We start from the raw sequence: 12,831 nt of genomic DNA on the forward strand, positions 1-12,831 counted from the left end.
CCATATATAAGAGCAGATTAAAAGCCCCCCAGGTCCATTTTGGGACCCCCCCAATCCAGTAATAACCCAGTCCATCCCAGTTTGCCAGGAGGGGCTCATCCAACCCCCCCATAGACCCCCAATATCCCCCCATTAAACCAATATAAGAGCAATAAAGCCCCCCCAGGTCCATTTTGGGACCCCCCCCATATCCCAGTCTAACCCAGTCCATCCCAGTCAACCAGTCCATACCAGTCTGCCATGACGGGGTCCTGAACTGGGACAGCAGGGACGATGCCGAGGGTCCGGGCTGGGGTCCGCGGACTCCAGGGCCCGAGATATATTCATCAGCTGAGGCATCGGAGACCGCCCCCCCCCGGGGTGAAAGGCCGGCGGCGTCAACAGACCTGACAGACCTGGATATATGGGGGGGGCGTCATGGGGGGGGGGTCCTTATCATGGGGGGGGGATTTAATGGGGGGGGTCATATCATGGGGGGGGGACATTAATGGGGGGGGGGGGACATATGGGGTGAAGGCGGCGCTCAAACAGACAAGACCAGAAACCTGGATATATGGGGGGGGCATCAATGGGGGGGGGATATAAATGGGGGGGGGGCAGTTAATGGGGGGGGTTATATTAATGAGAAGCGGGGGAGAATCAATGGGGGTGAAGGCCGAGTGTCAAACAGACCAGACAGACCTGGAATCAATGGGGGGGGGGGGTTTATAAATGGGGTGGTCATATCAATGGGGGGGAGGGACATAAATGACAATAGGATGACAATAGGGTGACAATGGGGTGACAATAAGGTGACAATAGGGTGACAGGATGACAATAGGGTTACAATAGGATGACAATAGGGTGACAATAGGATGACAATAGGGTGACAATAGAGTAACTATAGGGAGACAACAGGGTGACAATAGGGAGACAATAGGGTGACAATAGGATGACAGGGTGACAATAGGGTGATATTAGGGTGATGGGGTGACAATAGGGTGACAGTAGAGTGACAATAGGGTGACAATAGGGTGACAGGGTGACAATAGGCTACAATACGGTGACAATAGGGTGACAATAGGGCTACAATAGGGTGACAATAGGGTGACAGTAGGGTGACAATAGGGTGACAGAATGACAATAGGATGACAATAGGGTGACAATAGAGTGACAATAGGGTGACAATAGGGTGACAGGATGACAATAGGGTGACAAAAGGGTGACAATAGGATGACAATAGGGTGACAGGATGACAATAGGGTGACAAAAGGGTGACAATAGGGTGACAGTAGGGTGACAGTAGGGTGGCAATAGGGTGGCAATAGGGTGGCAATAGGGTGGCAATAGGGTGACAGGATGACAATAGGGTGACGATGGGGTGACAATAGGGTGACAGGATGACAACAGGGTGGCAATAGGGTGGCAATAGGGTGGCAATAGGGTGACAGGATGACAATAGGGTGACAATAGGGTGACAGGATGACAATAGGGTGACAATAGGGAGACAATAGGGTGACAGGATGACAATAGGGTGGCAATAGGATGACAATAGGGTGACAACAGGGTGACAACAGGGTGACAATAGGGTGACAATAGGGTGGCAACAGGGTGACAACAGGGTGACAACAGGGTGACAATAGGGTGACAGTAGGGTGGCAATAGGGTGGCAATGGGGTGACAACAGGATGACAATAGGGTGGCAATAGGGTGGCAATGGGGTGACAACAGGATGACAATAGGGTGGCAATAGGGTGACAGGATGCCAATAGGGTGGTAATAGACTCCAATAGGGTAACAATAGGGTGACAATAGGGTGACAACAGGGTGACAACAGGGTGACAACAGGGTGACAGGACAATAGAGTGACAACAGGGTGACAATAGGGTGACAATAGGGTGACAAGATGACAATAGGGTGGCAATAGGGTGACAATAGGGTGACAGGATGACAATAGGGTGACAATAGGATGACAATAGGGTGACAGAATGACAATAGGGTGACAACAGGGTGACAACAGGGTGACAATAGGGTGACAGGATGTCAATAGGGTGGTAATAGACTCCAATAGGGTGCCAATAGGGTGCCAATAGGGTGACAATAGGGTGCCAATAGGGTGGTAATAGACTGCAATAGGGTGACAATAGGGTGACAATAGGGTGCCAATAGGGTGCCATTGTACCTGCGGGATGGTGGTTGGCCGCGTAGCCCTGCAGTGGGTGTGGGGCGCCATAGGGCTGGCGGTGCAGCAGGTCGGGGTCGGGGTGAGACCCCCGGGAGCCCCCATAGACCAAACTGGGGGGGACAGAGGGGACAGTGTCACTGAATGGATCCCGAATGGACCAAATACACTAAAAAATACCCCAAAATACCCTAAAAGACCCCAAAATACCCCAAAACACTCCAGAAACACCATAAAGATACCATAAAATACCCTGAAAGACCCCCAAAACCCCCCAAAATACCCCCCAAATACACCCCAAAACAACCCAAAATACCCCAAAACACCCCAGAAACACCATAAAATACCCCAAAATAGCCCAAAAGACCCTAAAATATCCCCAAAATACACAGCAGACCCTAAAGACACCATAAAATACCCCAAAATACCCCAAAATACCCCAAAAGACCCCAAAAATACCCCCAAATACACCCGCAAAGAGAACACAAAATGCCCAAATAACACCAAAGAAACACCATAAATAACCAAAATAGCCCAAAAGCCTAAAGATATCCAAAATACAAGAGACAAAGGGACACATAAAATACCAAAAGACCGCAAAAGACAAAATAGCCCAAAAAAAGACATAAAATGAACCCCAAATACCCCCAAAGACCCCAAATACTCAAAACACCACAGAAACAAATAAAGTAACCCAAAATAGCCCAAAAGGACCCTAAAATGATACCCAAATGAAACCAGCAGACTAAAGACACCGTATATACAACCCAAAATTACAGCCAAATACTACCCAAAAACATAAAATCCCCCAATACAGCCCAAAACAACCAAAATACCCAAAACACCCAGAATACACCGAACAAAATACGCAGAAATAGCAAAAGACCCTAAATATCCCCAAATACACATCCCGCAGAGCTCCTAAGACACATAAAATAAGCACCAAAATAGCGCCAAAAGACCCAAAATACCCCCCCAATATACACCCCAAAACAACGCAAAATACGCCAAAACATCGAAACACCATAAATACCCAAAATAGCCCAAACGCTATAAATATCCCCAAAATGCACAGCAAGACCTAAGAACAATAAAATACCCCAAAATACACCAAAAAGACATAAATACCCCTCCAAATACCCAAAAACCCAATGTAAATACCCAAATTAACCCAAAAACACCATAAAATACCCAAAGATACGCCAAGAACACCGATAAATTATCCAAAAAACCCCAAACAGCCATAAATACACAAATTACGCCAAATGACACCATGAATACCCAAAATACCCCGCAAAGACCATAATGCACAAATACCAAAACCACCAAAGAAAACCCAAATTAAGCCCCCAAAACACCATAAATACCCCAAATTACCCCAGAAAACACATAAAATTGCCAAAATACCCAAAATACCACATTCCCAAAGACCCATATAAGTACCAAAACAACCCTCAAATACAGCCAAAATACGCCAAACATTACATAAACACCCTAAAATCACCCTAGAAATACCCAGCAGCCCCAATGACACACACAAAATACCCAAAGGAGAACAAACACCCTAAAATAATCTCCAAGACAACGACAAAAAACAAAACCTTACCAAAAATACCCCAAAAGACAACCCAAAACCCCCAAATATACACAACAGGACCCCAAAGCCGCAATGAATACCCAAAAAGTACACCCACAACAACACCCTAGAACACATCAAATACCCCAGATTGACCCTAGAATACCCAGCTTACACCAAAGACCCCAAACACCAAAATACCAAAAAACTCAAAAACGACCATAATATCCTAAGAACGCAAAATACCCCAATAACACCAATTAATATACCCCAAAAGATCCCCAAAAACACATAGATGTACCCCAAAAAGGACCCCAAAACACCAAAAACACTCAAAATATATCCACAAGAAGACCCCAAAATACCCCAAAACACGATAATGTAATCCAAACGTCCCAAAAACACATAATATACCCAAAAGACCCAAAATAGCCCCAAAAACATGCATAGATGTACCGCAAAGAGACCCAAAAAAACATAATATACCCAAAAGACGAGCCATAAAACACCCAGCAGACCCCTATACAGCCATAGAAAACCCCAAAACAACCTAAAATACAACAAAAAACACCAAAGACCCCTAAATACCCCAAGACCCACAAAATAGCCCCAAAACACAGCCAAAAACCATAATATACCCCATAAACTCCCAAAAACACTGCCAGAGCCCCAAATAACCATAAACATACCCCAAAAACACCCAAAGATACCCAGCAGACTCCTAAAGACATCCGACAAAATACCCCAAGAGAACCCAAAACACCCTAAAATAACCCCAAGACACACCAAAATACCCCAAAACATCCCAAAATACCCCCAAAAACAACCCCAAAACACCCCAAAATACCCAACAGACCCCAAAGACGCCATGAAATACCCCAAAATACACCCACAAAACACCCCAGAAACACCATCAAATACCCCCAGATGACCCTAAAATACCCAGCTTACACCAAAGACCCCCAAAACAACCCCAAAACACCCCAAAAACACCATAATATACCCCATAAGACCCCAAAAACACCCAGCAGACCCCCAAAAACACCCTAAAATACCCAGCAGACCACAAAGAGAACAAAAAATACCCCAAAACACCCCAAAAACACCATAATATACCCCAAAAACACCTAGTAGACCTCCAATACACCCTAAAATACCCCAAAACACCCTAAAATACCCCAAAACACCCTAAAATACCCAGCAGACCCCAAAGACACCACAAAATACCCCAAGAGAACCCAAAACACCCCAAAATACACCCAAGAAACCACAAAGACCCCAAAACAATCTAAAATACCCCAAAAACACCATAATATACCCCAAAAGACCCCAAAAATCACCCCAAAACACCCCAAATACACCATAAAACACCCCAAAAACACCCTAAAATACCCAGTAGACCAAAAGACAACACAAAATACCCCAAAACACCCCAAAAACACCATAATATACCCCAAAAGACCCCAAAAACACCCAGCAGACCCCCAAATACACCATAAAATACCCCAAAACACCCTAAAATACCCAGTAGACCCCAAAGACACCACAAAATACCCCAAGAGAACCCAAAATACCCTGAAATACCCCCAAGACACCACAATGACCCCAAAACACCCCAAAATACCCCAAAAACACCATAATATACCCCAAAAGACCCCAAAATACCCCCCAAAACACCATAATGTACCCCAAAAGACCCCAAAAACACCCCAAATACATCATAAAACACCCCAAAAACACCATAATATACCACAAGACCCCAAAAACGCCCAGCAGACCCTTAAATACACCATAAAATACCCCAAAAACACCCTAAAATACCCAGCAGACCCCAAAGACACCATAAAATACCCCAAGAGAACCCAAAACAGCCTGAAATACCCCCAAGACACCCCAAAATACCCCAAAATACCCCAAAAACACCATAATATACCCCATAAGACCCCAAAAACACCTACTAGACCCCCAAATACACCATAAAATACCCCAAAACAGCCTAAAATACCCCAAAAACACCATAAAATACCTCAAAACACCCCAAAAACACCCAGTAGACACCAAAGACACCATAAAATACCCCCAAAAAACCCCAAATACCTCGCACACCTCAAAGACACCCTAAAAACCCATTAGCACCCCAAAACCACCCCAAAATCCCATAAAAACACCCCAAAAACACCCAGACACCCCAAAATACCCCAAGCACAAACCCATATAAACCCCAGAATATCCGAAAGACCCCAAATCACCTCAAAACACCCCAAAAATACCCAAAAAATATCCCAAATTCACCCATAAGGCACCAGAAACACCCCAAAGCAACCTCAAACTGGCCCCTATTACCCCAAAACAGCCCAAATGGCCCCATATTAACCCCAAATGGCCCCATATATCACCCAAACGACCCCAAACTGGCTCCTATTACCCCCAAAATACCTCAAATAGCCCCATATTAACCCCAAAACACCCCAAACTGGCCCCTATTACCCCAAAAAACCCCAAATAACCCCATATATCACCCAAACGACCCCAAAATGGCCTCTATTACCCCAAAACACCCCAAGTTGCCCCATATTTGACCCCAAAACACCCCAAATTGCCCCATATTAACCCCAAAATACCCCAAATTGATCCTTATTACCCCAAAACAGCCCAAACTGCCCCATAATTGACCCCAAAACACCCCAAAGCTGGCCCCTCTTCGTAAAAAACCCTCAATGGGCCGCAGTATTAACCCAAAACACTCAAATTTGGATGACTATTACGTCAAAAACATCCAGAATTGCCCCATATTCCAAAACATCCCAAACTGGCCCCATTACCCCAAAAAAAACCCCAAAGGCCCCATAATCAACCAAACGACCGTCCAAAGGGCCCCTACTAGCCCAAAAAAACAACCCCATGATCCTATTACTCAAAACGAGTCCAAATACCCATATTAAACAAATACCAAACTGTCCAATATTACCCAAACAACCTCAAGAGTGCCCTAAATAACCCAAAATAACCCAAATTGCCCCATATAACCCAAAATACCAAATTGCCCCATAATCACCAAACAACCGCCAAAAGGCCTCTTATTACTCCAAATACTCACAATAGCTCCAATTAATCCCAAAACCCGCCAAATTGCCCTCAATCTAACCACCCAAACACCCAAAGACACTATGTACCCCCAAAATACCCAATTGCCCCATATTAACCCCAAAATACCCCAAATTGATCCTTATTACCCCAAAACAGCCCAAACTGCCCCATAATTGACCCCAAAACACCCCAAACTGGCCCCTATTACCCCAAAAAACCCCAAATGGCCCCATATTAACCCCAAAACACCCCAAATTAATCACTATTAACCCCAAAAAATCCCAAATTGCCCCATATTAACCCCAAAATACCCCAAATGGCCCCGTATTAAACCCAAAACACCCCAAATTGATCACTATTACCCCCAAAAAATCCCAAATTGCCCCATATTAACCCCAAAACACCCCAAACTGGCCCCTATAACCCCATATATCACCCAAACGACCCCAAAGTGGCCCCTATTACCCCAAAACACCCCAAATTGCCCCATATTTGACCCCAAAACACCCCAAATTGCCCCATATTAACCCCAAAATACCCCAAATTGATCACTATTACCCCAAAACAACCCAAATGGCCCCATATTAACCACAAAACACCCCAAACTGGCCCCTATTACCCCAAAAAACCCCAAATGGCCCCATATTAACCCCAAAATACCCCAAATTGATCATTATTACCCCAAAAAATCCCAAATTGCCCCATATTAACCCCAAAATACCCCAAATTGCCCCATATTACCCCAAATGCCCCCACATATCACCCAAACGACCCCAAACTGGCCCCTATTACCCCCAAAATACCCCAAATGGCCCCATATTAACCCCAAAACAGCCCAAACTGCCCCATAATTGACCCCAAAACACCCCAAACTGGCCCCTATAACCCCAAAAAACCCCAAATGGCCCCATATATCACCCAAACGACCCCAAAATGGCCTCGATTACCCCAAAAAACCCCAAATGGCCCCGTATTAACCCCAAAACACCCCAAACTGATCACTATTACCCCCAAAAAATCCCAAATGGCCCCATATTACCCCCAAAATACCCCAAACTGCCCCATATTAACCCCAAAACACCCCAAATTGCCCCATATTACCCCAAACGGTCCCATATATCACCCAAACAACCCCAAAGTGGCCTCTATTACCCCAAAATACCTCAAATAGCCCCATATTAACCCCAAAACACCCCAAATTGATCACTATTACCCCCAAAAAATCCCAAATTGCCCCATATTAACCCCAAAACACCCCAAATGGCCCCATATTTGACCCCAAAACACCCCAAATTGATCACTATTACCCCAAAAAACCCCAAATGGCCACGTATTAACCCCAAAACACCCCAAATGGCCCCATACTAACCCCAAAACACCCCAAATTGATCACTATTACCCCAAAAAATCCCAAATTGTCCCATATTAACCCCAAAACACCCCAAACTGATTCATAACTGACCCAAAAACACCCCAAATTGGCCCCTATTACCCCAAAACACCCCAAATTGCCCCATATTAACCCCAAAACACCCCAAATTAATCACTATTACCCAAAAAAAATCCCAAATTGCCCCATATTAACCCCAAAACACCCNTAACCCCAAAACACCCCAAATTAATCACTATTACCCAAAAAAAATCCCAAATTGCCCCATATTAACCCCAAAACACCCCAAATTAATCACTATTATCCCCAAAAAATCCCAAATTGCCCCATATTAACCCCAAAACACCCCAAATTGATCACTATTACCCCAAAAAATCCCAAATTGCCCTGTATTAACCCCAAAACATCCCAAACTGGCCCCTATTAACCCAAAACACCCCATATTGCCCCATATTACCCCAAATGCCCCCATATGTCACCCAAACGACCCCAAAGTGACCCATATTAACCCAAAATACCTCAAATAGCCCCATATTAACCCCAAAACACCCCAAACTGGCCCCTATTACCCCAAAATACCCCAAATTGCCCCATATTAACCCCAAAACACCCCAAATTGCCCCATATTAACCCCAAAAAACCCCAAATTGATGACTATTACCCCCAAAAAATCCCAAATTGCCCCATATTAACCCCAAAACACCACAACTGTTCCCTATTACCCCAATTACCCCAGAACACCCCAAATGGCCCCATATATCACCCAAATGACCCCAAGGTGGCCTCTATTACCCCAAAACACCCCAAATGGCCCCATATTAACCCCAAAACACCCCATATGGCCCCATATTTGACCCCGAAACACCCCAAACTGGCCCCTATTACCCCAAAAAACCCCAAATGGCCCCATATATCACCCAAACGACCCCAAATGGCCTCTATTACCCCAAAACACCCCAAATGGCCCCGTATTAACCCCAAAACACCCCAAATTGATCACTATTACCCCAAAAAATCCCAAATTGCCCCATATTAACCCCAAAATACCCCAAATTGCCCCATATTAACCCCAAATTACCCCAAATTGCCCCATATTAACCCCAAAACACCCCAAATTAATCACTATTACCCCCAAAAAATCCCAAATTGCCCCATATTAACCCCAAAATACCCCAAATTGATCACTATTACCCCAAAAAATCCCAAATAACCCCATATATCACCCAAACGACCCCAAAGTAGCCTCTATTACCCCAAAACACCCCAAATGGCCCCATATTAACCCCAAAACACCCCAAACTGGCTCCTATTACCCCAAAATACCCCAAATGGCCCCATATTAACGCCAAAACAGCCCAAACTGCCCCATATTAACCCCTAAACACCCCAAATTGATCACTATTATCCCAAAAAATCCCAAATTGCCCCATATTAACCCCAAAAACCCCAAATTGCCCCATATTAACCCCAAAAACCCCAAATTGCCCCATATTAACCCCAAAACACCCCAAATTGCCCCATATTAACCCCAAAACATCCCAAATTGCCCCATATTAACCCCAAAACACACCAAACTGTTCCCTATTACCCCAAAAAACCCCAAATGGCCCCATATATCACCCAAACGACCCCAAAATTGCCCCTATTACCCCAAAATACCTCAAATCGCCCCATATTAACCCCAAAACACCCCAAATTGATCCTTATTACCCCAAAACACCCCAAACTGGCCCCTATTACCCCAGATATATCCAACCCCAGATCCCATAACCAACCCCATCGACCCCATAACCAACCGTCGACCCCATGACCAACCCCAACCCCATACCCCATAACCAACCCCATTAACCCCAACCCCATAACCAACCCCATTAACCCCAATACCAGACCCCATAACCAACCTCATCAATCCCATAACCAACCCCATTAATCCCAACCCCATAACCCATAACCAACCCCATTAACCCCATAACCAGCCCCATCGACCCCAACCCCAACCCCATCGACCCCATAACCAACCCTACCCCCAAGCCCAGACCCTAAACCTGACCCAACCCCATTAACCCCAATCCCACCCCATAACCAACTCCAGACCCCATAACCAACCCCATTAACCCTATAACCAACCCTACACCCCATAACCAACCCCATTAATCCCACTACCAGACCCCATAACCAACCCCATCGACTCCAATTCCAAACCCTATCGACCCCATAACCCACCCCACAACCAACCATCGACCCCATAACCAACCCCATCAACCCCAATCCCAGACCCCATAACCAGCCCCATAACCAACCCCATCGACCCCATAACCAACCCCATAACCAGCCCCATAACCAACCCCATCGACCCCAATCCCAGACCCCATAACCAACCCCATAACCAACCCCATCGACCCCATAACCAACCCCATAACCAACCCCATCGACCCCATAACCAACCCCATAACCAACCCCATCAACCCCATAACCAGCCCCATAACCAGCCCCATAACCAACCATCAACCCCATAACCAACCCCATCGACCCCATAACCAACCATCGACCCCATAACCAACCCCATCGACCCCATAACCAACCCCACCAACCCCAATCCCAGACCCCATAACCAACCATCGACCCTATAACCAACTGCAAACCCCATAACCAACCCCATTGACCCCATAACCAACCCCGTAACCAACCCCGTAACCAACCCCATAACCAACCCCATAACCAACCATCGACCCCATAACCAACCCCATCGACCCCATAACCAACCTCAGACCCCATAACCAACCCCATAACCAACCATCGACCCCACAACCACAGACCCCATAACCAGCCCCATAACCAACCCCATCGACCCCATAACCAACCTCAGACCCCATAACCAACCCCATAACCAACCATCGATCCCATAACCAACCCCATCGACCCCATCCCCAACCCCATCGACCCCATAACCAACCCCATTAACCCCGATCCCAGACCCCATAACCAACCCCATCGACCCCATAACCAACCATCGACCCCATAACCAACCCCATCGACCCCATAACCAACCCCATTAATCCCAACCCCAGACCCCATAACCAACCCCATAACCAACCATTGACCCCATAACCAACCCCACCCCCAATCCCACCCCACAACCACAGATCCCATAACCAACACCATCAACTCCAACCCCATCGACCCCATAACCAACCCCATCAACACCAATCCCAGACCCCATAACCAACCCCAATCCCAGACCCTAAACCTGACCCCAATCCCACCCCCAAACCCCAGACCCCATAACCAACCCCACCCCCAACCCCACCCACAACCACAGACCCCATAACCAGCCCCATAACCAGCCCCATCGACCCCATAACCAACCCCATAACCAACCCCATAACCAACCCCATAACCAACCCCATCGACCCCATAACCAACCATCAATCCCATAACCAACCCCATCAACCCCAACCCCAGACCCCATAACCAACCCCATAACCAACCATCGACCCCACAACCACAGACCCCATAACCAGCCCCATAACCAACCCCATCAACCCCAATCCCGGACCCCATCAACCCCATAACCAATCCCAGACCCCATAACCAACCATCGGACCCCTAACCAACCCATCACCAACCATCGATCCCATAACCAACCCATAACCAACCATCGACCCCATAACCACCCCATTAATCCCAATACCAGACCCCAACCCCAACCCATGCGACCCCATAACCAACCCCATCAACCCCAAACCCAGACCCATAACCAACACCACCAAACCCCATAAACCAGCCCCATCGACCCAATCCCAAACCCCATTGACCCATAACCAACCCCACCCCCAATCCCACCCCACAACCACAAACCCCATAACCAACCCCATCGACCCCAATCCCAAACCCATCAACCCCATTACCAACCCATCGACCCCCATAACCAACCCACCCCCAATCCCACCCCACAACCACAAACCCATTAATTCCCAACCCCATAACCCATAACCAACCCCATCGACCCCATAACCAACCCCATCCCCAATCCCACCCCACAACCCCAGACCCCATAACCAACCATTGACCCCATAACCAACAATCGACCCTATAACCAACCCCATAACCAACCCCACCAACCCCAATCCCAGACCCCATAACCAACCCCATAACCAACCATCGACCCCATAACCAACCCCATTAACCCCAACCCCATCGATCCCAATCCCAGACCCTATAAACCAACCCAATCCCAGACCCCATAACCAACCCCATCAACCCCAATCCCAGACCCCATAACCAACCCCATAACCAGCCCCAATAACCAACCATCAACCCATAAACCAGCCCCATACAGCCCATAACCAGCCCCATAACCAGCCCCATTGCCCCCCCATCCCAACCCAAGCCCCTCCCCCCCATCCCATCCCCCCCCCGTTCCCGCTCTCGGTCCCGTTGTTACCTGGCCTTCGCTCCCCGCCTCGTACCCCCACCCCGAGGCGGCTCCGAGCGGGTCCCGAACCCGTGCAGCCGCGTAGTTCCGCTCCATGTCGGACCCGGCTCCGCCCGGGGGGCAGCGCTGAGGGGCCGCCTCACGGACGCCGCCATCTTGGCCGAGGGCCGCGCTCCGCGCGC

The 12,831-nt window shown here is 47.4% G+C and overlaps 1 protein-coding gene across 1 annotated transcript in view; it reads right to left on the reverse strand.

Annotated features, from left to right (window-relative positions):
- Nucleotides 1–613: 613 nt before the first annotated feature.
- The window catches only part of LOC107307450 (proline-rich protein 12), a 13,105-nt gene continuing 887 nt past the window's right edge, over nucleotides 614–12,831 (reverse strand). The window contains exons 2-3 of the mRNA XM_015850957.2: nucleotides 2,162–2,274; nucleotides 614–681 (exon numbers count right to left, since the gene is read on the reverse strand). Coding sequence (XP_015706443.1) covers nucleotides 614–681; nucleotides 2,162–2,274 — 181 coding nt within the window. The remainder of the gene's footprint in view (nucleotides 682–2,161; nucleotides 2,275–12,831) is intronic.

This window comes from Coturnix japonica, unplaced genomic scaffold, assembly GCF_001577835.2.
Source record: "Coturnix japonica isolate 7356 unplaced genomic scaffold, Coturnix japonica 2.1 chrUnrandom606, whole genome shotgun sequence".
In the NCBI taxonomy this organism is placed as follows: domain Eukaryota; kingdom Metazoa; phylum Chordata; class Aves; order Galliformes; family Phasianidae; genus Coturnix; species Coturnix japonica.